The 23,524-nt window shown below is 35.1% G+C and overlaps 2 protein-coding genes and 1 long non-coding RNA gene across 4 annotated transcripts; 1 reads left to right on the top strand and 2 right to left on the bottom strand.

Moving 5' to 3' along the window:
* Positions 1-215: 215 nt before the first annotated feature.
* Positions 216-907, bottom strand: LOC121248969. The gene has a single exon (XM_041147605.1). It carries the CDS (start codon positions 890-892, stop codon positions 608-610), a length of 285 nt encoding a protein of 94 aa, XP_041003539.1. The 5' UTR covers positions 893-907; the 3' UTR covers positions 216-607.
* A 1,302-nt stretch (positions 908-2,209) lies between these two features.
* LOC121248967 lies at positions 2,210-14,915 on the bottom strand. 2 transcript variants are annotated; one of them, XM_041147604.1, is made up of 15 exons: positions 14,598-14,915; positions 13,972-14,049; positions 12,653-12,702; positions 12,477-12,530; positions 11,864-11,916; positions 11,599-11,671; positions 11,178-11,239; positions 8,327-8,395; positions 7,555-7,660; positions 6,465-6,535; positions 6,092-6,192; positions 4,770-4,865; positions 3,676-3,743; positions 3,542-3,587; positions 2,210-2,388 (listed from the first exon to the last, which is right to left on the bottom strand). In XM_041147604.1, the coding sequence occupies exons 1-15, from the start codon at positions 14,664-14,666 to the stop codon at positions 2,308-2,310; spliced, it is 1,077 nt and encodes a 358-aa protein (XP_041003538.1). In that variant the 5' UTR covers positions 14,667-14,915; the 3' UTR covers positions 2,210-2,307. The 2 variants fall into 2 exon arrangements, with proteins under 2 accessions (XP_041003538.1, XP_041003537.1); XM_041147603.1 differs by having other exon boundaries at positions 8,312-8,395; positions 14,598-14,913.
* On the top strand, positions 5,790-6,063 carry LOC121248970. The gene is made up of 2 exons (XR_005937556.1): positions 5,790-5,940; positions 5,986-6,063. It is a non-coding gene; the product is annotated as an uncharacterized LOC121248970 (long non-coding RNA).
* Positions 14,916-23,524: the final 8,609 nt, after the last annotated feature.

Genomic DNA, 23,524 nt, shown 5'->3' with positions numbered 1-23,524 from the left:
TTTTTTTTAATTTCCTTGGGCTAATCATGCTTTGCATCAATGGGTTTTCCAGCCACACCACTTTCCTGGGATAGCAGGAATTGGGTCACATTTCATGGCTTATGCTGTTTTGTTTTGACATTCTATCTGCCGATTTTACTCGGAATATAAGCATTTTTATTTCGAGTTTCCATTGCTGGGTTCTCTCTCAATTATCAGCAAAATCTCAACAAGTATGGTACTAACTTCGTTTCTCTTTCTTTTTCTTTCTCTTTGATTGAATCGGAAAAGGGTATACAAATCCAATACTACCCACCAAAACTTTGAAACAGGGATGCCCTTAAACGACACTGTAAATTGAAACCAAGAAAGAAAATTAAAGAGAAAAAACTGGGTGTCTAGCTCCATGAACTATCTAACAGTGTTTAGCTCCGAGACTGGATTCTCTGTTACTAACTCTGTATATATATACAAGTTCGTTCCAAATCTTCCTTTATTGATCGATCTTCTGCATCTTGAGACTTCGAAAGAGCAGGAACATGTCCGCGCGCTGGTTCTGCAACTTTTCGACAACCAATTAATTTGGGTTGCAGCATACGACAGCATTAAAAAGCGAGCAACTTGGAAGCTAATCCGAGAGATCGTGGTCGTGCCAGCACAAGAGCATAGAGATGCAACGTCCGAGGATGTAGAACCGGGTTTTCTGCTGCTTAGCCATTAGAAAGCAGCGTTTCCGGAACCTGGTTTTCCGGCGGGGTACTTGGGGTTTTGCAGGTAAGTAAAGCATCGACATGGAGGAGGGGATGGTTTGAGGAGAAAGGAAGGAAGCGAAGAGTAGAGCCGCTTTGGGTAGGATAGGGATGGAGTAGATGGCGTGGCTATATATAAAAGCGTGAAGGACTTCCGACACCATGGTCCCACTTTTTAAGATAGAGGTCGTTTCTTGGGTTGGGTTGAGTTGGGGATACATGCCTCGTCTCAAATTGACATTTCCACCCCTCAATTATTATTGATGTAATTTCTTTTTTTAGGTTTTGCAATTGGATTTTGAGGATATTAATGGAAAAATAAAGTACATGAAATGTATATGTTAAGATGTGTAGTCTTGATAAAGGGTATCTAAAGGAAGCTTGATTTTTTTTTTTCTTTTTTGTTCATTCAATTTTTGAAATAACATCCAGTTATAAAACTATATTCGATTAATAAAAAATAAAAAAATTTTATTATAGACTTATTCAAGCATAATATTACAATGAAACTATATTTTTCTTATTTTATTATTATTATTATTATTTTGCTAAGGGTTGGAAAAAGCCTCAAAGGTCATTTAGGTTATTGCACAAAAAAACCATACAAAAAGATATACGCAATACATATACTGGTCAAAGATCAGTGGCTTGTGGGGGAACATTTTCAACGCAGAGATGGAGACGTGAAAGCGTAGAGAAGCCGTGTGGGGATGCAAATCGCCAAGCACACAGCTTTCAAGTCCGCTGCGTTCTTTCCTCATCTATCCCACGTGGCTTATTTTTATTGTCCTTGCTCCAAATGCCCACGTTTTCTGCTTAGGCTTTTTTAAGGTGGCCGCCAATCTTCGGTTCATCGCACCTCTCTCTTTCGAGAAGGAGGGGCTGTCAGAAACTGCACGAGTGTCCAAGGGTGCATGTCGGCCGGTGTTTTTGTAGAGTTTTGGTCCTATTATCTCAACGTTTTGGAAGTGTCCGGCCGACTCCTCGCGACTTTCGTGTTTTTTATGCATTTAAAATACCAACAGAGTTCGCTTCTCACTTTTATATTGAGCGGAAGAAAGACAATCAAAAGATCTTCTTCTTCATTGGCCCCACCTTATCCTCACACACGTTAGATTAATAACTAGACAAATCATTTTGATTTTCTTGCCTTTAAAACCTTGACCTATGGCCTGTTTCACACTAGGTAAACGGAAGCATTACATAGGCAGTATACCTTTAACAAAAGATATATATAAATATGAGTAATACTGCGTATCAGCGAGTGTACAAGTGTACAGTCAAGTAAAATTTATTATTGTTATTTTTTTTCATGTAAATATTGTATTTATTTATTTTTTTCAAAATAATTATACGACATTTACTATAATTATTATATATATATATATACCCTTCTTTAAAAATACTACCTATTTTTCACGTGAAATTGAACTATATAAATGAAAATAAACCGAATATAAAGTCTTACACAAACAAATGATTTTTGGCATATTAACAAGTTAGTTCCGTTTATGTTATCCCTTGCATTACAGAGCATTTATTTATCAATAAACTTCGTTGTGGCAATATATACAATTTTCTACACTTTCAGGTGATAATATTTATCAAGTAGCTTCTCGGTATACTCTCCAAAAGTAAGAGCTCCACTTGATGGAATCAGCTGAGGAAAAAAGCAAACGTTCAGAACAGATTAGTTGAGCCTTCAAAGTGCATAAAGAGAAGACTCCACCTCACAGATAAGGCGCCCTTACTATAAGAGGAAATTAGTTAAGGAATCTAATTTGGGCGAGAGGCAATTAGTTGGTGTTCTTTCATGGTGGAGTCAAAGACATGCCTCATACTTTTTATCAGAGGTTAAGCGGAATTAGGGTAGCCTCAGTACAGCAATCATATCAAGTGTTTCTTGAGATTTTAGCAATTTCTTTCAACTTTCCGGAGACTGACTTAGGAAAGGAAAGGAAAGGGAAGGGAAGGGATAGGGTAACAACTCATTCATAACTTACTGACAAATTTTAAATATAATAATGTTTTTTTATTATATTTAAACACATCAAATCAAAAATAAAAGTCAAAATCAAATTTAAAATAATATTATTTTATTATATAGTTGTATACAAATTATTATTTAGTAGTAACTTTATCATTTTTCCTTGAGAAAGACTAGACTGGAGGAAGGAATAAGATACTGAAAATATATTTATGAAAAAATCTATTCATCATCTATTTTTTTTACATCCTCTCATCATTTCATGATGTGGTATTAGATGATAGGTTTACAAGTAAAATATAATAAATAGTTTCTAATCATCTAATGATATATCATGAGATGATGAGAGGATAATGAGAATTTAGATAATGAGTAGAATTTTGACCCTATATTTATTACGGTCAAAATACAGTCATGAGAAATTAAAAGCAGGCTGAGTTTGCAATTGCCCAAGTAACAATTTATTAGAACAGCCAAGAAAACCATTTGACTGCATTAATGATATAAAGAACCGACACTATTGGTGGATAAAAAATATTTGATTCAGATATAAAATTTAGCCACATTCCTCGAGATAAACATCCCTGAAATAACGGTGCGCCCTGGGCACATCTAAAATCAACCACTAATTCATGGCACATATGTTATTTTCATCTGCGGTTTATCATAGCCTATATCATGACCTACAACTTTGGGAAAGCTCAATTCTACAAAACCTCTTGAAGTTCTACATAATAGGCAGCTGATCAATGCCAGATAAACCTTTTTTCACAAGGCTCTAATCCTACATGCCAATTATTTTGGGATTAGAGTTGAAAATACATACCTCTTTATGAATATGCACATCCTCTGGAAAATTGAGGCTTTCATCCCTGCAAAACAAGGTTTGGTCAAGGTACAATTTCTGGTGGAACAAGTCAGGTCAACAGAGTTTATGTTCCACTTTATTAATTTATGTACCAGTCCGGTTGCATGAACAATGCAAATGTTGAACGCTCAAGACCAGAAGCGTCCTCTCCTTTAGGTGCCTAAGAACAATAAGTTAAAAACCGCTGCTATTAGACAAATTGGCAATAGAAATTGAATAGATTCATAAAAGATGCAACTATAAATGTAACTGTCATTATAATTGACAATACCACTTAACATGTAGCTATCGATACAAACTTTGAGTACGGAAATAATTGTCAATAAAACTATTAATGTGGTTATTCCAACTATATTCAGTATCATATATGTAAGGATTATCATCGGGATCACCACTATTAGATACATTATTCAAATAACTAAAAAAATTCTGATAACTAGGAAAAGTTTCTAGTTCACTAAAAATAGAACTATCATTGTCAATCTCAAAAAAATAAAAAGGAAATAAATGGAACTTGCTTTGCAACTTAAACATAGCTGTTCTTTGATCTAAAAGACTGGTGTGGGTGGATCCTTGGTAAACCTGATGACCATAATTATGTCATTGAATTCAGCTACACTCAGTGCTAATCACCACCTATTGCAGTGTCTTAATTTCTAGAAAATGGGTCTGCTATCACTGAATGAACTTGAATTTGAAACTTGGCTCTCAAGTTACAGAAGCAACAATGGTCCCTTGCCAGTTTGATAGGACCTCCCCCTCCCTATGTAACTATGTTGACATATGCATTACCAATGGAAATCGGATAAAGCAGGAGGGAAGCTGTGCAGCATGGAGGCATATGTACATATCAACTTGATGACAGCTTAATATAATATTTTAGAGAAATGAGAGATAATCAGTTTTGGGGAAAAAAAAGAAAAGAAAAGGTTCATCATTTTCTTTCAACAATGATTCCACAAATTACATTTCAGTGTCCGGTGACTGAATATGTGAACTCAATCCCAGCTTCCACATAAAAACCTCATTTTGCATATTTGGAGTGACTGCGTTTCTGAGGCTCAAAAGCTTAGAAACTAGGGATCATGACATAAGTTATACACCAACACATGCATGTAGACACTGATATTCCGCCAAAGGTTGTGCAACATCGTTCCAGGATATAAAATAAGACAGTGGCAAGTACCCGAACACAATGAGGTGTTGCACAAAGATAACCTCTTGACAGTATTTCAGTAGTTTCACCAATCTGGTATGCTATTTCATCTTCTCCAAAGACAACCTGATGCAAAAAAAAAAAAAAAAAAAAAAAAAAAAAAAAAAAAAAAAAAAAAAAAAAAAAAAAAAAAAAAAAAAAATGAACCCAAGTTACTATAAATAACCATATCCATATGGAAAATGCTTGGGTGCCCTCCAAATGTGCCCCACAAAAGTGCCCCCTATTGTAATTTATTTATTTATTTATTTTTTAAAATGTTTAAAAAAATTACCACTAGTGAATTTGTGTGTGTTTTTTTAACATTAAAAAAAAAAAAAATACACTAGGGGACACTTTTGGGGGCATATTTGGAGGGCATCCTAGCATCATCCTATCCATATCCAGTCCTATGAAGCATTATTACTATGAGGTATTCAAGTTGCCATGCATCTGGTGGTAATTCATTTGAAGTAATCTTTAAGTTGTAGATTCAAGTGCACAGAGGCAGTGTAATACTCTTGATTGAGTATACAAGGGTAGTGAATGAGATCCCACATTTCCTGTAAGGAAGAAGTTTTTGCAGGTAATGAGTTCACATTACCTGTAATGAGTTCACATTTGAGTGTGAACCTAAATGTGGCCTGGACTTTCCTTATGTTGTTACAGGTAGGGCAATAGAATTTTTGTGAACCAATTTGGAAAGAAGTCATTTTAGCTCCTCTCTATGAATGTAGGTATGCTATCATACTCCACAAAACTCACTATATGGTGTATGTAACTGACTGAGGTAGATTTCATGGTTGACTCAAGAGGCCCAATCTAGTTTCTGTTGCATTCTGTCCTCACCCACAACATCAATGGAGGAGCAAAACAAGGAAATGAAAGTTGATTTATGTTAATTGTTCACTCTAGCATATGATTACATCACTTTTTAACTCCCTACATCTCCATATCGCTCTTTACCTTCCGAATCGCTTCAGATTGTTGAGACCTAGGGAATGCCACTGCAAGATTTATAACATTTTATCTCTTTTTTGTTCTATTTTTCTTTTTCTTTTTTTCTTTTGGTTTTGCTATGTTTTGTTTTTGCAGCATTTCCAAATCCTATAATGTTTTGGAGAGATAAATCCTTCCAACAAGTTAATCCCATTAGAGAAAGGTCATATCTTGGGATATTGACACATTTAATTGAAAAAAATGACAGGTACAACTCCTAGAATGGATGCAACATGCACTAAAGAAATTTCGAATCAATGAATTATGTGTTATTTTGTCTTGCATTGCTGGAATTTAGGAACAAGAAAGTATACTTTGACAATTTGATCAGTTCGTGTTCTAATATAAAGACCGGCAGCACTATCAGGGCAAGGTATTTCTACAGCATCTCTCATAAACATGGCACAAGTCAGACCTACATGTTGAATTGAAGCAGAAATCAGACAAAACAGAAAACAATTGTCAACTCTACTGTAGGTATTGTAAGATAGTAATCTATATATATATATATATATATGCATATATTTTATTTTACTTTATTGTGTAGGCTTATTTCAACAATAGAACATGGCACAATTCACAATTGTATTTCTGCTAAAGCACTGCCTTCCACAAATCACAACTTGATGAGCGGCTCATAGGCTATGAAGAGAAATAAGTGCAAGTACATGAGAAGCAATCAATAACCTGTCAGGGAACCATGGTCCGTATGCCAGCCGCACCAGGATGATGTGGAATCACCATCTTGTGTACAATTACTGCAAGTCATACTCAACTAGATAAAATTTCACCTTCCTAAGCATAAACCAACTATTCTACCTTAGAAACAAATACAGTGACATTCTCAGCCTTAAAAACTTATGATTTAAACCATTACCAAAAGTCGAGTTCCTTTTTCTAAACAGAAATGTTACAAAGTAACACTTATACATGATGATAAAAGTTTTAGTACAAGATTCATGAGTAGTGTCCAAAACTAGAGATAGAGGTCATAACTAAAAGATAAGAGGAAGAAATCCCCACATCAGAAATCCATAATTTCCCATACAAGCACCCAACTATGATTGCTCTCTCATCAATTCATGCAAACCAAAAAAAAAAAAATCAGACCTAGCCATGAAATTCCAAAATTGATGTATAAAAAAAAATCTCCATCATATAGCTGAACATGATACACTTAAAAGACCCACACAACTTAACGGAGCTAGAGAAACAAAAAACAGCTACGTGAGCAACAGTTTAAAAGAAAAGCTTTTCCTAATAATATATTCCTTCTTGTGCTACATGTAAGTCTTCCTTTGCCTTATTAGTATGATCTTGCCCATCAAGTAATTGGCATTCACTTTTATTCATATTAACATGCCCATCAACATGTTACAGTATTTTTTCAGGACCTCATTTTATGACCCTTTTTTATAGGTAAGCAATCATTTTAGCAGTTAATGAACTTCATAGCAATCTTGAGATTCTATCTCTGAGCCCTGCTGCAGTATAGTAATAAAGCTTCCTACAGAAACTTGAACATAAAAGTTTTTGGAAGATATGCTCATTACTTGATTTAAAGAGATCATGCATTCAAGGGATTACTAAAGCAGGTTAAAATAAACATGTATCTGCTAACTTCAACCGTGTCAATTTCATTATCCTTCTTAATGCAGTTCCATAATTGATTATGCTACTAACAAGCATCAAAGCACAAAGTGATAAGGATCTCTTCGGCCTGTTGAGTTTATCAACTATGGAAAAAATGTGATAGAGAAAAATAAAATAAGATCACCTCTGTTGTGCTGGAAAATAATAAAGCAGGCGCCCTTTATGACACCGAGAATGAAGAAGTATTTGCTCAAGGCCTTGATCCTCGTGCATATTCATCCCTTTGGATGCTAATCAAATGCATTAAAAATTACGGGTCACAAGAGATCACAACAGAATAAGAACAACTACCACATATTATAGTTAAAGAAAATTGAATTTAAGAAACTAACACAAGCAACAAGAAGGCTACAGTTGGGCAGCTTTTTTGCATAGGGCTAAATGCGTGTAAATGGTGCTTAACATGATCTAGAAATGACATAAAAATAATTACTAAAATTGATAACTGTCTTTTAATGGATAGAAAAGGTGATCTTTTAAAAAAAAATTGAGATCGAAGCAATTATCTTCCCCAAGTGCTTGAGAATTTAGTTGGTGTTTGTTTTGGGGAAACTTGAAGCTCTCATCTTGCAAGGGAGAACCATTACCCACGGATATCAATCTGAATCTACTCAGAAACCTTTCCACAAACTACCCCACAATTTCCTGGCTTGGCGAGAAAGATGTTTTATTCTTTTGAGGGAAGAAACATTGACACTGTCCCAACTGTTCCAACAACGACAAACTACCCCACAATTTCCTGGCTTGGCGAGAAAGATGTTTTATTCTTTTGAGGGAAGAAACATTGACACCGTCCCAACTGTTCCAACAAAATCTGTTGAAAGAAAGACCTACAAAATACAAGCTCACTTCTAAAATGTACTAACACAAAAAGTTCTTACATATTGAGATCTTACCATATCGGTCACAGTGATATGCCACCATCAACCCAACATCAAGGATCAACTTTCCAAGAGCCTTGAAAGCTGCACATGAAAAATTGGTGTTTGGTAATTATATAATAATGCAACATTACGGATCAGTAGTTTTATAAAGCAAGGCATTGTTAATCATTATCACAAGTTATAACGACCAATCAAAGGATCAATATATGGTTAGATGCATTAGCTTTATAGAACAGAGAGAAGTTATAAACAAGTCAAACAAAAACATAAGAAACCAAAACAGAGCAGTGTACTAAAATTTCATTCCCATTAATAACTGTTTGATCATAAAGTTTGCCATGAATAGAAATTAAAAGGATGAATTTTTGTAAGCAAACTTTTTAAAGCAACGATATAAGGGATTGTCTTCTACAAGCACCAATTTTCGCCTGACTCGAGTAAAAAAATTATTCACTACCAAACAGTATATTTCGGTAGTATTCAATTTAAATAACATATACACTAAAATTAATGCAAAGAATATTATAAACTGAATGTAACGACCCCGTCCAGTAATTCTAAGGTTGGAATATTGATAATTTTTATTGGACTTAAATTATATTTAATAGGCCATATTGGATAAGCCCACGAGCAATAAATTATTGAGGTTGATTAGGAGTTTTAACTAGGCTCAATAACTAGGTTAAATCACATTTATTATTTATTGAACGAATTAGACTTCTTTTAGAATTTAAAAATCGGCCATTAGAAATTTATTTCAATTTAAAATCATCACCGATTGAAGTCCCCTACATAGTCTCAGTCACTACTAATCCTACATTGAATGAACCACTAGATCATGTTTTTAAATTCAAACTCTTTTCTTGAATAAAAGTGACCAAGTCCAACTTGAACTTGTCAGCATCCTATTCCAACAGGAATACAACTCTACAAGCCATCTTCACGTTAAAACTCTTTAACCGATTGCCTTATCAAACTTTAAGCCATGCACATCTCCACCTTCCACTAGGATTCATGCCCCAATAGAACTCTCTTACAATTCTACAAATCATCTTCACATTAAAACTCTTAAACCGACTCCTTATAGATACGCTCAGCCCCATACACTTTACGTGTGTCTCATTCCTCTTAAAGCCCCAGTGTAGTTTCTGCTTACCCAAAATCACACAGCACCTCTAGTCCACCAGCATCCCTCACGTTTTTTCTCTCCTTCTAGTTCACGTGCTTGATTTCACGTCAGAATATTGGATTAACGCTACGAGGTAAGTAGCATGATCATATCCTTACACGTATGTATGGTAAACGACATATCTTTTATAAAAATATTATGCATGTACGCCCCCCATTGGAAGCCCCTTTTTATGTGAAGCTATCTTTTACGAGAGTCACTTCATTGGATAGTCATAAATATCATGATTTTATGCATAAGTTTCGTGTTAGTTGCAAGACATGCATTAAATATTTTATGAAAATCCATGACTTATGTGAAGGTTTATGCATTAAATTATTTATGAAAATTCATAGTTTTATGAAATGAATTGTGCATCAAAATATTTATGAAAAATCATGATTTTATGTGAGGAAATATGTATCACGACATTTTATGAAAGAATGCAATTTTATTTGAAATTTATGATATGACAAGTATGCAAGTATGATTATGATGAAATATGAATGATAAGATACGTAACGGCCTATGTTATGATATGAAGACGGTACCATATGTTATGGGCATATTGCATTGCCAGGTTGTACATGCTGGTAGTGCACCCAATGTGTCTTCCTTATATATGGATTCCACAACCCGTGGGCATGGGCAGAATCGGAATCTACTTAGATTCGCTAACCCTAACTCACATGTGTCAATAGTGGGTATCGGCCTATGACAAGTGAAATATAAGTTCATATTCATGTTATTTACGTATCTATTTATGAGTATGCATATTTTTCAAGAAACCTTATGTTTATTATGTTTACTGTATGATGTGTTGCTTATTGAATATTCAACTCATTTTTTGTATGTTTTTATTTTTTAACCACCCCAGGTGATGATATTTATGAGGACGGGACTGCAGGACATGACTTGGCCCAGGGAAGCGAGGCAGAGGCCTAGATAGTTTATGCCATGCTCAGTTTTATGATTTAAATTTAATAAGTTATTTTGATAAGAACCTGAGACTTTATTGAATTTAGATAAGTGCTTCTGTAGACTCTTTTGGATTTTAAGTATTTAATAAAGATTGTATTATAATGAATCTTTGTACCTAGCGCTTCTTTTAGAATAAAAGAAAATATTTTTAAGTCAAGTTTAGTAGTAGCACTCTGGCTTCGAGAATTTCTAAAGGTGATTTTATTCTTAAACTTAGGGAGCGGGGTGTTACACTGAAACACACGCTCTAGAGAAACCAATGGACACTGCAAGACATGGTTATAATGGTTTATGACAAAGATCATAAACATGATGGTATGTGTTTCATTAGCTTGATAAGTGCCCACTTTATGGGAACAGTGGCATGCAATGAGGGTAGTCCAAAGACTCCTCAGAACTTACATTTGTGTATCCAGCAGTATGCTATACAAAATGTCAGGAAAAAAATAACAGAAAAGGCATTATTATAATAATTTACAACAAATATCATAAACATGACTTGTTTCATTAGCTTGATAAGTGCCCACTTTATGGGAACAGTGGCATGCAATGATGATAGTCAAAAGACTCCTCACAACTTACATTTGTGTATCCAGCAGTATGCTATGCAAAATGTCAGGAAAAAATAACAGAAAAGACAACTGCCATATATAAAGCATGATTTAGCACCACAATTTGCAGCTAAGAAAACCATATAATCAATTACGGACATACCCACTTCAAGTTCTGGCAATGCCCTATCAGGCCAAATATTTGACCCACAGTATGATGGATACCTACAAGATCATGGGTTAAAAACCAGTGGATAGATAAACAATGTTTTTGTATGCACAATGGATGGGCATGCAAATCGGCTAGAACCACTTAAGCATTCTACAGCATAAACAAGAAGTTACCTGGTCAATTTTGTAGAACTCTATGAAAAAAAATGTAAGCATTTCACTAAGGATTTGGGATAGGGGGAGAGAATATTTAAATTCATATGCCAGTGATTATGAATAATAACATTTCCTTTTTATTAATCTACTTTCCCAAAAATCAATTGGCCCAAACCAGACTATCGAAATTGGCATCTTTTGCAATGAGTATAAGATAGAAGTACTAAAACAATAAATATGGTCTTAGCTGCTTTTACCGTTGTATCACAGATGCCTCCATAGTAGGTGTATCTAATATTGGATTTGCATAAAAAGAGCCCTTCAACAAATCTGCACAACAAAATACAAAGCAATACAACAACGTCATAATAAAAGGTAAAAACTCTACCAATTAATAGGGCCAATGGGTTGGAGAGTAATTAGAGTTTGCATTCCATATACTGAACTACATGTGCGTACTTCATTCACAAATAAATATAGACTGCTTAGGGAGTTCTAAAATCTAACACGTCAAGATTTTACCAGGCTTCCCAGATTCAAGCTTCTCTTTCCCATGACTCCATCCAAAGTTGTACCTACAAGTTGGGGGCACCCGGGAACAGTTGGTGAAAGGAACAGAAAATTAAACCACCTATACAGATGGGTTACCAAAATGGAAAAATACAATCAGCTATAGAAGTAGGAATTCTTACTGCAGCTCTACTTTAAGCACAATACAAGCAGATAGAATCTCTATGAAAAGTGATAAATGTTATAACAATATTTCACACCCACACATTTATCTTGGGTTCCATATTTTTTATAGGGCTGGAAGGAGTCTTTGAAGGGAAATTAGTGAAAAAATAACAAAAAAGCCTATTCTTTTTTCTTTCTTATTCAGCTTTGGGCCAGGCACCCTCAATCACCTTGGTGCTGTCCCAAGTTGCCGAAGATGAGAAGAATCTTTGTCGTTGTAGAGTAGGTCAAATTAACCTCTGTGTCTACACACAGCATTACCATGGAGGTGACAGTAGCAGGTAGATTTACTTTCTAACCAAACAATTTAACCTACCAAGTGGAAAAAGGAATTGAAATGGAACAATCAGTAGGAATTGAGACTTGGGAAGTAAAATACTTGAGAAGAAAAATATGTTACCTACTGTGAGGATCTTCAAGTTCCTTCTTTGTCTCTTCAGGCAGGCCAGCCAATCTGGAGAGCGAGGGTGGGGGGAATCATAAGAAGAATATGGTAAAAAATAGTTTCAAATATACTCCTTAGTGAGAGACATTTGAGAGCACTCAAAATGACTTGGAATATTTCAAAGGTTATACCTAGGTGAAAGACGTAACAGATTTCGACGCAATGCAGAAAATCCTGGAACCTACAGTTAAATAAGGTTAAACTCAGAGAAGCAATTATGATAATACTAGAAAACACAGTCATAAATTCTATATAGAATAGTTGAGCTCTGCCATGCACGGGTTCAAGATACAAAGCTTCAGAATACAAAAGAGATCTGACATGAGATTAACACCATACTCACAACTTGAGGAAGTTCTTTGCACAACTTGAGGAAGTTCTGATTGCAAAGACAAGGACAATTGGGCAATCGTGTTATCAAAACATAAAGCAAAAATCAGGCATCTAAGTTTGCAGGATAGGTGAAAACTTTCACTGCAGCCCATGAGCACGGAGAGTATACATTTCAATTGTTGCCTAGTTCATGGCAGAATCCTATATTCTAATTATAGAGAATAGTATTTTCAATAAAGCAGCAAATTGGCCCTGTTGTGGTAATAATTAAGAGCAAACCTACACTTAGTCCCAAAGAAAAATTAAAGATACAGGTGAACATATCTCTGAAATAAGTACACCCCTAGAGAAATACGAGGAACTCCACAAAATTTTTTGATAAGCAACTTCTTTTTTTTTTTTTTAAATCAGAAACAGATTTCAAAGGTTCTTTTTGCTCATGGTATTTTACATTTTAAGATTAATTAAATAAACCTTGTGAACGTGTGAACGAGACAAATTTTCATTTGATCATTAAAGATGCCCTATATGGTACTCATACCTACCAATAACAAACAACACACCGATATAGAAGTGTTCCAATTAAAACAGACAACGATATATTATCTATTTTTCACCAATGCATTACATGTTCATCATATTTCAATTAAGTTCAATGCAGAGGATGCCTTACGTTCTCTGAAATTTGTAATGCCACAGACATCACAACTAACATCTATTTCCACAAAGCTTAAAATCACATCAAGAGCTCCATTTACTTGAAGCCATAACCTAACGACTTAAACTATCGCAAACAAATTGCTGATATGAAACTAATTTTACAGCATGTCAGCATATTAGGATGCTGATTACCATTAAAAAAAAAAAAAAAAAGGAACAACGGGAAAAGAAGAAAGAAATAAAAAGAAACTATCCCGTGCAAAAATAATGGGTATGTCTGTTCCTCCAAAACGATAACCATGATTGATGGTGGCAAGGAAGGAACATATCAAATGTGCTAGCTGCCAATGATAAGTTAAGATCATAGTAAAAGTAAATTCATTAACAATTGTATATATAAAGAGAATATCGAGACAGTAACTTGAACAAGCAGTTTGCATGCGACACAATTTCGTACCTCAGTAATCGATAGAATTCCCAGCCCGTTTGGTCCAAAACCTTCTTCGATTTTCATCGACAAGTTAGCGCTCTTGTCCTGTTACAATCAAGTCCGAGAATTCCATCAAGGTGATGGGGCGTTAAAAACAAACTAATCTATGAAGCAATTGTAATCTTAACTATACTACACAAATAGGAATGCTGTCGAATTTGGCGTACGTGATAATTGTGTTCAACAACATTTTATAATGTATGCGAACAATTCGAGCCCCGTTTATAATGTCATTTGGAAAATACTATGCTTACCGTTGGGGGCTCCCGCTGGTAATTTTTTTTTTTTTTTAGTTTTTTTTTTTTAAATTCGTGATTAAGTAAGTGTTTTTAATAATATTGTGAATTTTTAAAAAAATATTAAAAAATCATGTAAAAATAAATAAATAAAAAAACACATAATTGCAGCGGTGGGCGTATTCCCACCCCATTTGATTTTAGTTTCAATAACAAAAAAGTCAACTCGTCCAAGTCTTGTTCAGCCGAATTAACAAGAACGTTAGTTTTCTCCACAAAAAGGGCCAGGCAACACCATTATTCTGCTTACCAATAATCTTCTCAGGGACCAAACAGAGCCCAAGAGAGAATACATACCTTGAGCTCTGAGTACGATATGGTGACAGTTCTGAGAGTAGGGAAGGCGGTTTGGGACGAGCACGACATTTTCCGACACTTCACCGGGCTGGAAACACGGCAACCGGGCGGTGACGGAGAGGGAGAACCAGCGGGAACAAATAGGGGTTTGGGAAGAAGGCGGGTTTAGTTGAGGGATGGTGGCAGGTGGGAAATCATTGATCGAGTCCGACTTTCAAATTTGAGAGGAACAATAACGTAGCCGGCATCAGGTGGACCTACAGGTGACTTTGGGCTTTGCGTGAGCAAGGAGAGAATCACGGTACAAAGAGCAAATGAGAAATGATTGCTTCCTCCAAAAAAACTACAAAATAATTCGGCATACATTGACGTGAATCATACGCCGTTAACCGTTTCAAAAATTTTATTATCGACTTTGTACTCACGGGTCAAAGATATTTTATCTTATTTTATTTTATTATTATAATTTTTTTAAATTTTTATATAAAATATAATAAATAATTTAATTTTTTTACATCTTAAAATAATAATAATATTTTATTCAACTTTTAACTTTCATTTCAACTCATCTCATCTCATCTCATCTCAATTTATTATCTAAACGATACTTTAGTAAAATATAAAAAATAAATTATTATATTCCACCCACTGACTTAAGAATATAATACTACATTATAACGTGAAGATGAAGATAAAAAAATTTTTTTAAGTCAAAAGCAGGAAACTTTTATGAGAAAATCTTCGCAGAAGTCATTATTTGATTGCATCCATTGTACACATGATGTGTAAACCGGGTTCACTAACACCACTGAACCGGTTTGCTATGTTCCTTCTCTCAGCCCTCATGCCCCTCATTCAACCATCCCCTATCCCGGATCCCCCGAAGCTGGATGTTGACTTCTTATTCTCTATGATTTCCCACTGGTTTGCTTCGTTTGCTTTCACTATGATTTTCCCCAAAGAAATCCTTCATCTCCCCCCCTCCCTTCATCCTCTTAACTAGCGAGCACCTCAATCTCCACCGATGTGACTTTCCCCATCTCAGTCTCGCAAAGATTTTTTTGCGGCTCACCCTCACTTCACCCAAAATCCTTCATGCTGCCTTGTCTCAGTCTCGCGACGGTGTGAGTCCAGACCATACAGAAGAGAACTTGCGTCTAGAGATCTGCGGTAGGGCTAATGTATTTTCATAAATAATCTTTTTTAACATGAGATCTATTGTTCATATGTAGAAATTTGTAATTTTGCCCCAAATTAATAATAATTTACTGAAAGTAGTCGATCTCTGGATTGAATGTTGTAGTTGATCTCGAAATCTAGGATTTTTATTTCCTTTTCTGTCCTATCAAGTTTTCTTTGCAGTGGGGAAAAAAATTCATTTAGAATAAATATTGAGTTTTCGACTACATAATAAAGCATGGACAGAAACACCATGAATACACACCATGAACACACAAATTGTTGCCATCCCTCTCAGTCAAAATGTCACAAACTTATATGATAAATGCTTTCTTGTGGCTCAACTCATTCATCAAGCAGATCTTTGTAACATTTGACAGTAAATTGGTAAGCATGCATGCAATTTTATCAGATTAATGTCTGTGATAGAGGATGCAAAGAGGGTCTTTAAGACGACCAAATGGGCAGATCCGGTTTAAATCTGAGGAGTAGTGACTTTCCATTTCATACTTATGTTAAGTAAAATGAACATATGATGGAGGATACTTGTTGAAAAATTATAAAGAAAAAAATACTAAAGATTTGAAATCTAAAGAATAAAAAAAAATGAATAACTTTGACGTAATGTGATTAGGAGGAGCGACCCATTTTGCCAAAGTTATGATGCACACCCAGTTTGTAAAAAGATCTTGCTTAGAAAGATCAGCAAGTACCACATGTACATAACCTCCTTCGATAATGACATGGCAGAATTCTTGAGCTTTGACTACTACAAACACAACCATTCAGAAAAATGTTTTTTGAACCTGTTTGGGGTAGAATGGTTTGTATGTTTTTTAAACTTCCATGCTTGGAGATGCTCCATCCGAAAGAAGTGCTAATTACTCTACCCTGTAGTAGAAGCTTGGATCTTGATGGATTTTAAGCTTTAAAATACTTTGTAATTTCCTAGCTGCTAGTCAGTACTGGGGCTTAGAATTAAGGATGATAACTTGCTGGATTGTAAGCTTTAAAATGCCTTGTATTTTTCTAGTTGCCAGTACGTATTTAGTGATGCACTAATTATATTTGACACAACTTGTTTGATGGATTTAGACTTTGTAATTTAGCAGTCTAGTACTTGTAATTAGCTAGTCTTTTACAAATCTGAAATGAAAGGACTCTATTTTAGTATTACAAATTTGAACTTGTGTGCGGCGTTTTGAGTTTTATTTTGCACTGTATACCGTGTGTAGGGAGAAGTGAGGAGATGTGAATTTTTTATTTGGGCGGTATATACTTCACTTGCTAGAAGAGAAAATTCATACAAAAGAGAATAAAGTTTGGATTATTGGAAGATGTGGGATGACGTATTGCTGCTCGAACATAAAAGTTCATAAAAGGGAAGATAAAGTAAGAAAGAGAGAGAGAGACAACACTTCAAAAGAAAAAGCAAAAATTATTATGTTTGTACTAGGTTGTCACATTTGTAATAGTTTTGGCTTGGTTCGGATAAACTGTATATAAATAACACATTGTATGGAGTATATCGGTTTTGAATGGATCAACTGTAATGGTACTCCCACTATGTTTTGGTTATGATGTACAAAATGGGTACTCCAACTATGTTTTGGTTATGATGTACAAAAGGGGAATCTGTTGGTTCATTAAATTAACCTTTGTAATGAACAGTTGAAAACAACTTGTGCACATTGTTTGATCTCGACTTTTTTGCTATTTTAAGAGTCCTCGTAACGATATATTATTATTACAGTACCTGCTCATCAAGCTATAAATTGACCCAAAAAAATGAAAATTAGATGTTTTGGGAGGTCGGTGCATTTTTCATAATTCCACAAACAAGTCCAAAACCCAAGCTTCCTCAATAATATGTCAGTGATTTTCAAACAAGCTCTCTCTGTTCAATACCAGCTAGAACGAAAGCACTAATGACTAATGTACAACTAAAAATTACTTTAAAAAAACCATAAAAACTGTGGCACTTTAGTTGCTCAAAGGATAATGATCCCATAACACAAAAATTCCATTTAGCTTCAAAAGCAGGGCAAATTAGTTAGCTGGGAAAAGGTGTTGAAAAATATACGAACTTTCCACCAGAAGTTGAAAAACCTTTTAAAGAAAATACAGTACTATGCAATTTGCTTAACCAATACTCAATGTGAGTCCAGCAGAAATTTTCAGAAAATCAAAATTAGACCTGCAAATGTAATGATACTATAAATGATACAGCAAATGAGCACATCAAATGAGCGTACGTCAAATGTAATAATACTGTAATAAATTTACAGCAAATGAACTTACAACAAATGTAATAATACTGTTCAAAAATCTGTGTAATAACACTGTAATAAACTTATATCAAATGAAAATCGTGATCTTGCCTCATACAATATATACAGAGATCAGTGCATGTTATACAAGAACTAAATATATAGCAAATGAAAATGGCAAAATCCTCCATCCAAAAGAAGTGCATCGTGGTCTTGTCTTTGCTTCCAATCTTGTCAAAATCCTCCATCCGAAAGAAGTGTCACTCAAAATATTGGGTTGAAACCATATCTGAAAAATGGCAGAAATACACCCATTGGAGACATGTTCAAATGACATTTAAAACCAATAAAACAATCTGTAAATCAAAGAACTCCTATCTATACACCCATGAGTATACTGAGTTTAAGGACAAATGATACTTAAATCAAATACTCATATGCAATGGTTCTTCTCCAAGGGGAATAACCTAAAATAGTGAACATAAATGGTTAAAACAGACTTGGGATGCAGCATAAATGGTCTTCACATTGCTCATAAAATCAAAATCCTGATAACTTTTTTTACTAAAATTCATGATGCCTAGAGAGAAACACACACAAGTAGAACTGATCCTAGGGTTTAACCTTTAACCAAAAGAGTACATCATATCATGCTTAGATCAATGAAGTTGATCATATCATATATACCTGAAGTTGTTCTAGGAGTTTATGAAGAAGATTACCGACAACTTCATCAACTTCCTGGTGCAGAGAACCAGATCAAAACAATACTTCCTGGTGCAATCACATTCAAAGTCCTGCCTCCTTTGTCAAAAGATTGCACTGGTGGTTTAAACAAGGCACCTCTGTGGTTCAAAGCCAAAGCATATGCATTTCAGGAAGTAATATGCTGAAACCTAAGATCTGTTAATTCATATGCTGAAGATGTAATAAATTGTTCCTTACAGCTCAGTACAACACCTTTTAGTTTTTACACTGCAACACCTTCTGTGTCTGAGCAACCTACACTCCAACATTTCGTCAAGCTCAAACTCTCCAGCAGTGGACAATTCAGTAACAAAGATTCAATAAAAGACACATTCAACTGAAGCCAACGTAAAGAAAATTGAAAGGTGAAGGTTTAAATGAGAAAAAAAAATATCAACAAAAGCTTGAACAAATTCTTTGCATTTTTTCTCTTGCTGCATATAAAACACAGCTTAGTAAACACAATTTATTTTTTGAAACACAGCTTAGTAAACCATAACAATGATCATTTGGCATTTAGCAAAATATAACGATGATCTAAGCTATCATACTATACAATGGTAAATCAAACAACACTCATTAACCAATTCAAATAATAACAAATTACCTAAAGGTCATTCCCCTGCAGAGAAAGAAAGAATTTGAAATGTGTGATTCACAAAAAAGTTTTCTTTTATAGGTACACAAAAAGAATTATAAAACATTACATTAGAAAAAACTATATTACATTCTACAAATTCTTATTGTGAAAAATATATGATATTCCACATAAGCCACCTTATTTTTAATTTTATAACGTACTCATAGGAACTTATTTGCAAGTTAACCAGCACATACTCATGGAGCAAATTTGAAATAACTTAATATGGGCCTGCAGCAAATAACCAACACAGATCTTTACCAATATATATCTCAAGCATATAAGCATGACAACATAGTACTGAAGCTGAAACCAAAACACCATTTGAAGTACATCAAATAGCATTTAGAAATGAAGGGAAGATGTTTTCTGAATGGGAAGATGAAATATGAGTGCAATCATAGGAAAATCATAAAGTTCAGAAATTATGTAGCTTAACTAATGCATAAATAACACATGACCCCACATTATCATGTACACAATACAACCTATTGAATATAAAATTCTTAAAAAAAAAATTCAAGGACCCATCAAGATGACCATAAAGGGGAAGGGAAAATCAATCCAATTATTGAAAAAATTTCAAGGACCCATCAAGATGACCCAGTAAGTTATGATCAAAGTCATAATGTGGCACAACTAGAATATTGGAATGAAAATTTGGCACAACTAGAATATTGGAATGAAAGAATACATGTACAAATCAATCCAATTATTAAAACTGGAATCGACCCATGACCTTAAATTTCACCAAGAGCCAAGGAAACCTAACTAATCCCCTTGTAATCGTCACGCCAGGTATGCGGCAAGGTAAGCAATATTAATGTGGAATTCAAATCCACACAAATAAATCAAAGAAGATAAGCAAGAAATACAAGCTAAAAGATTATAATAATACATTCCTGTTTTCATAATTCATGCTTTACAAAACAAAAAAAAAAACAATAAAAAGGGTGAGTGAATGTAGACATTGACAATTTCAATCCAAGATTTGAACACTGCATTGACCCATGTCTTCAAATTTCACCAAAGGCTAAGAAATCCCAACTGATGCCCTCGTAAGCGGCAAACGAGACATGAACCAATCTCATTGCATAATATCCACAAAACTCAAAAAAATCGAACCAACCAACAAGCAAGCAAAATATGCAAAGGCATAATACAAAGAGAGAAATACAAACAAGAAGTAAGAGAGGAAGAGGAGAGAGCAGAGAATAAATCGGTCTCGGCTTACCTTTTCAAACTTCGCAATCAGAGGATGCGCAGAGGGAGGGTCGACGGCAACCAATGAGGGTGAGGGTAATGGGCAGAGGGAGGGTCGACGGCAACCAACGGGGGTGTTGGGCAGAGGTGGTGCGGGGCAACTAGGGCATTGTTTGGGCGACGCGGGGGTGGGGCTGGAGGATGGGTGACGCGGGGGTGGGGGTGGGGGAGAGGATGGACGACGTGGGTGGTGGGGGTGGGGGAGAGTATGGGGGACGCGGGTGGTGGGGGGAGACACGGCGAGCGGGGAGAGGAACAAAAGAATATGGACGGGCGACGGGGAGGGAGGAGAGCTAGGCGACGCGGGGAGTGGCGGTGTTGTGTAGACTGAGGAAAGTCATTCGGTGTCGCTGGACAAAGAGGCGGCATCGTCGGTGGCGGTGGGCAAAGAAACGACTCGACGCGGGCGAGGGAGAGGAGCTTTTTCGCGTGGGGTAAATTCGAATGAATTGGGGAAGAAGAAAATCGTAAAATGAAAACGCACGTTTTGCATTTAAAAAAAAAATACAAACACAGCATCTGCGTAGTGTGTGCATTGTGTGCACCGCTACAGTGGATACTCTATAGAAGAACTCTACTTTTATTAATGAGGTAATAAGTCATTCCAATTCTTTTCCTTTAAAGTTGGCCTGGTTTGGTTACCAAGATGAGATCTCATCTTATATAATCATTATAATTTTTTTAAATTCTCACATAAAATATAATAAAAATTCAATTTTTTCAAATCCCAAAACAAAAATTATATTATAACAGTATTTCATTTAACTTTCAATTTTTATCTCATATTATCTCATCTTATCTATGTAATCAAACGAAGCATAAAGAAATAATTTACATAGGCCCTTCCTCTATCTACACTCTTCCAATTTCAAATTTCAAATTTTATAATTTTTTCATCTAATTATTAGTTAATTATTACAAATTTTTCAAACTTCTAAATAAAATATAAAAAATAATTCTACTTTTTTAAATTATAAAACAAAAATTATATGAAAAAATTATATTCTAACCCTCTTTTAACTTTATATTTTTTTATTCAATTTTTCTCTCTTCTTTTTTGAAACCCTATAAAACATTTTAACTCAAACTATATTATTACTATTCACAAATTATTTCTAGTATTTATAGATTTCTCATCTCATCTTGAGTGGAAATCAACCGAAAGTACACAAAACTGAAAGTAACTCATAAATCTCTTCAACAAAAACATAATTCCTGGCAAGCAATTGATGAAAGGTAACCGAGGGATACGTTTAGGTACCAAGAGTACCTCAGGTATTACCAGAATACTTCACTACTATTCATTATTTTTTTTATTACTTTTTACCTATTTTTTATTACTATTTATTACTTTTCACTACTATTTAATATTTTATTATTATTTTTTCATTATTTTTTTACTACTATTTACAACTCTTCTCACTAGGACAGTACAAGAAACCGAGAAACCGACCTAGACAGACTCAGACTGGCCGTTAGAGCTCAGAACCTGCCGAAACCGGTGGAGAACACGTTGGCGTGTGGCCAAAAAATAGAATAAACTGATATCGGCCGGTTCGGCATTGATTCGAACCTAGTTCAAACCGCTGAAACGACGCCGTTTAGTATTAAACCAAACGGCGTAGTTTTATTCATAACGTATTAAATAAAATTAAGTAGAAAGACACCGTTTAGTCTAAACCAAACGGAGTCGTTTTGAAATTAGGTCGTCTTCTTTGTCAAACTTCTTCTTCCTAGAGCTGCGATCTCATTTCTCATCCTCTCTCTCTCTCCCCTCTACAACACACTCTCTCTCTACTCTCTCAGACGAAACTCATCAATGAACCGCCAGAGAACTATCGGTGTCGAGACGGTCGGTGTTTCTCCTTCCCATTGATCGGTTTCGGCCGGTTTCCTCCCCCAAAATGGTGCATCGGTCGGCATCAGTTTTGTCCCAAAACCGCGTTGATGGGGTCGATTTTCACCCCTACTTCTCACAACTTAAGATCATATAGGTTGTAATTGATAGGGACTTGTTAAGAACAACTTCGTATTTCATCTGGAACCATTTCATTTCGTCCTCCTTTGTAACTCTGTGCAGAATTCCAACGCGTGACTTGCATTTACAACAATGATCGACACGGAATCTAGCTTTCTCCAACACAACAAAAAGTTCATGCCATAGATACCAGTTGAAGGGCCATATATACCTGATGCAAGAGGAAGAAGACAACAATTAGTCTAATGTTGAAAGGCAAGCTACTTTTTCATATGCCATCATGGTGGGAAGAAGTTGACATCACTAGCATTAAAGAGACCAAACACCTAGAATATTAACACTGGGCAAGTGCATTACGGCTAAACCATTCAAGAGTGCTCGAATAAACATACAAATAGTTGTAGAATTCTCTCTCTTTTTTTGGGTAATTCAAATTTCATTAACCAAAAATAGGGATCCTATATTATATACAGAGTTACAGATCAACACTACCATGCAGGGCAATTCAACTGGATAGAACGCATGCCAACTCCAAAAATACCCAGAGTGTTTTTGCTAAACATTGAAATATTGAGCAAACTTGCAAAAGCACAAACCAAAGGCAACACAACAATTTCTCAAAAAATACCCAAGTATTCTCATCTACAGAGAGGGTTTAAAAGTCTATCAAGAGTTGGCAATGAACCATCATAACAAGAGCAGATCACGAAAAGGGAACTCAAGTAGCAGTCAACAGTAGCACCATCAAAGGGGATATTCATATAAATAATGCAGCAACAAATACCATTTCCAAACAAAATATATACTGCCTTACTCATAAAGCCTTGCAAGATTAAGGTCCTATTTGATA

Source organism: Juglans microcarpa x Juglans regia, chromosome 2D (genome assembly GCF_004785595.1).
Source record: "Juglans microcarpa x Juglans regia isolate MS1-56 chromosome 2D, Jm3101_v1.0, whole genome shotgun sequence".
Classification (NCBI taxonomy): domain Eukaryota; kingdom Viridiplantae; phylum Streptophyta; class Magnoliopsida; order Fagales; family Juglandaceae; genus Juglans; species Juglans microcarpa x Juglans regia.
The sequence above is the reverse complement of the archived record's forward strand: the minus strand, read 5'-3'. Positions and strand labels throughout refer to the sequence as shown.

Excerpts from the sequence above, each read along its gene's own strand:
- LOC121248969 (XM_041147605.1), bottom strand. The coding sequence starts at position 892 with ATGGTGTCGGAAGTCCTTCACGCTTTTATATATAGCCACGCCATCTAC.
- LOC121248967 (XM_041147603.1), bottom strand. The coding sequence starts at position 14,666 with ATGTCGTGCTCGTCCCAAACCGCCTTCCCTACTCTCAGAACTGTCACC. Across the intron at positions 12,703-13,971 it reads GAATTCTATCGATTACTGAG|GTTCCAGGATTTTCTGCATT; the intron begins GTACGAAATTGT and ends ATTTAACTGTAG. Across the intron at positions 8,396-11,177 it reads ATTGCCAGAACTTGAAGTGG|CTTTCAAGGCTCTTGGAAAG; the intron begins GTATGTCCGTAA and ends TTTCATGTGCAG.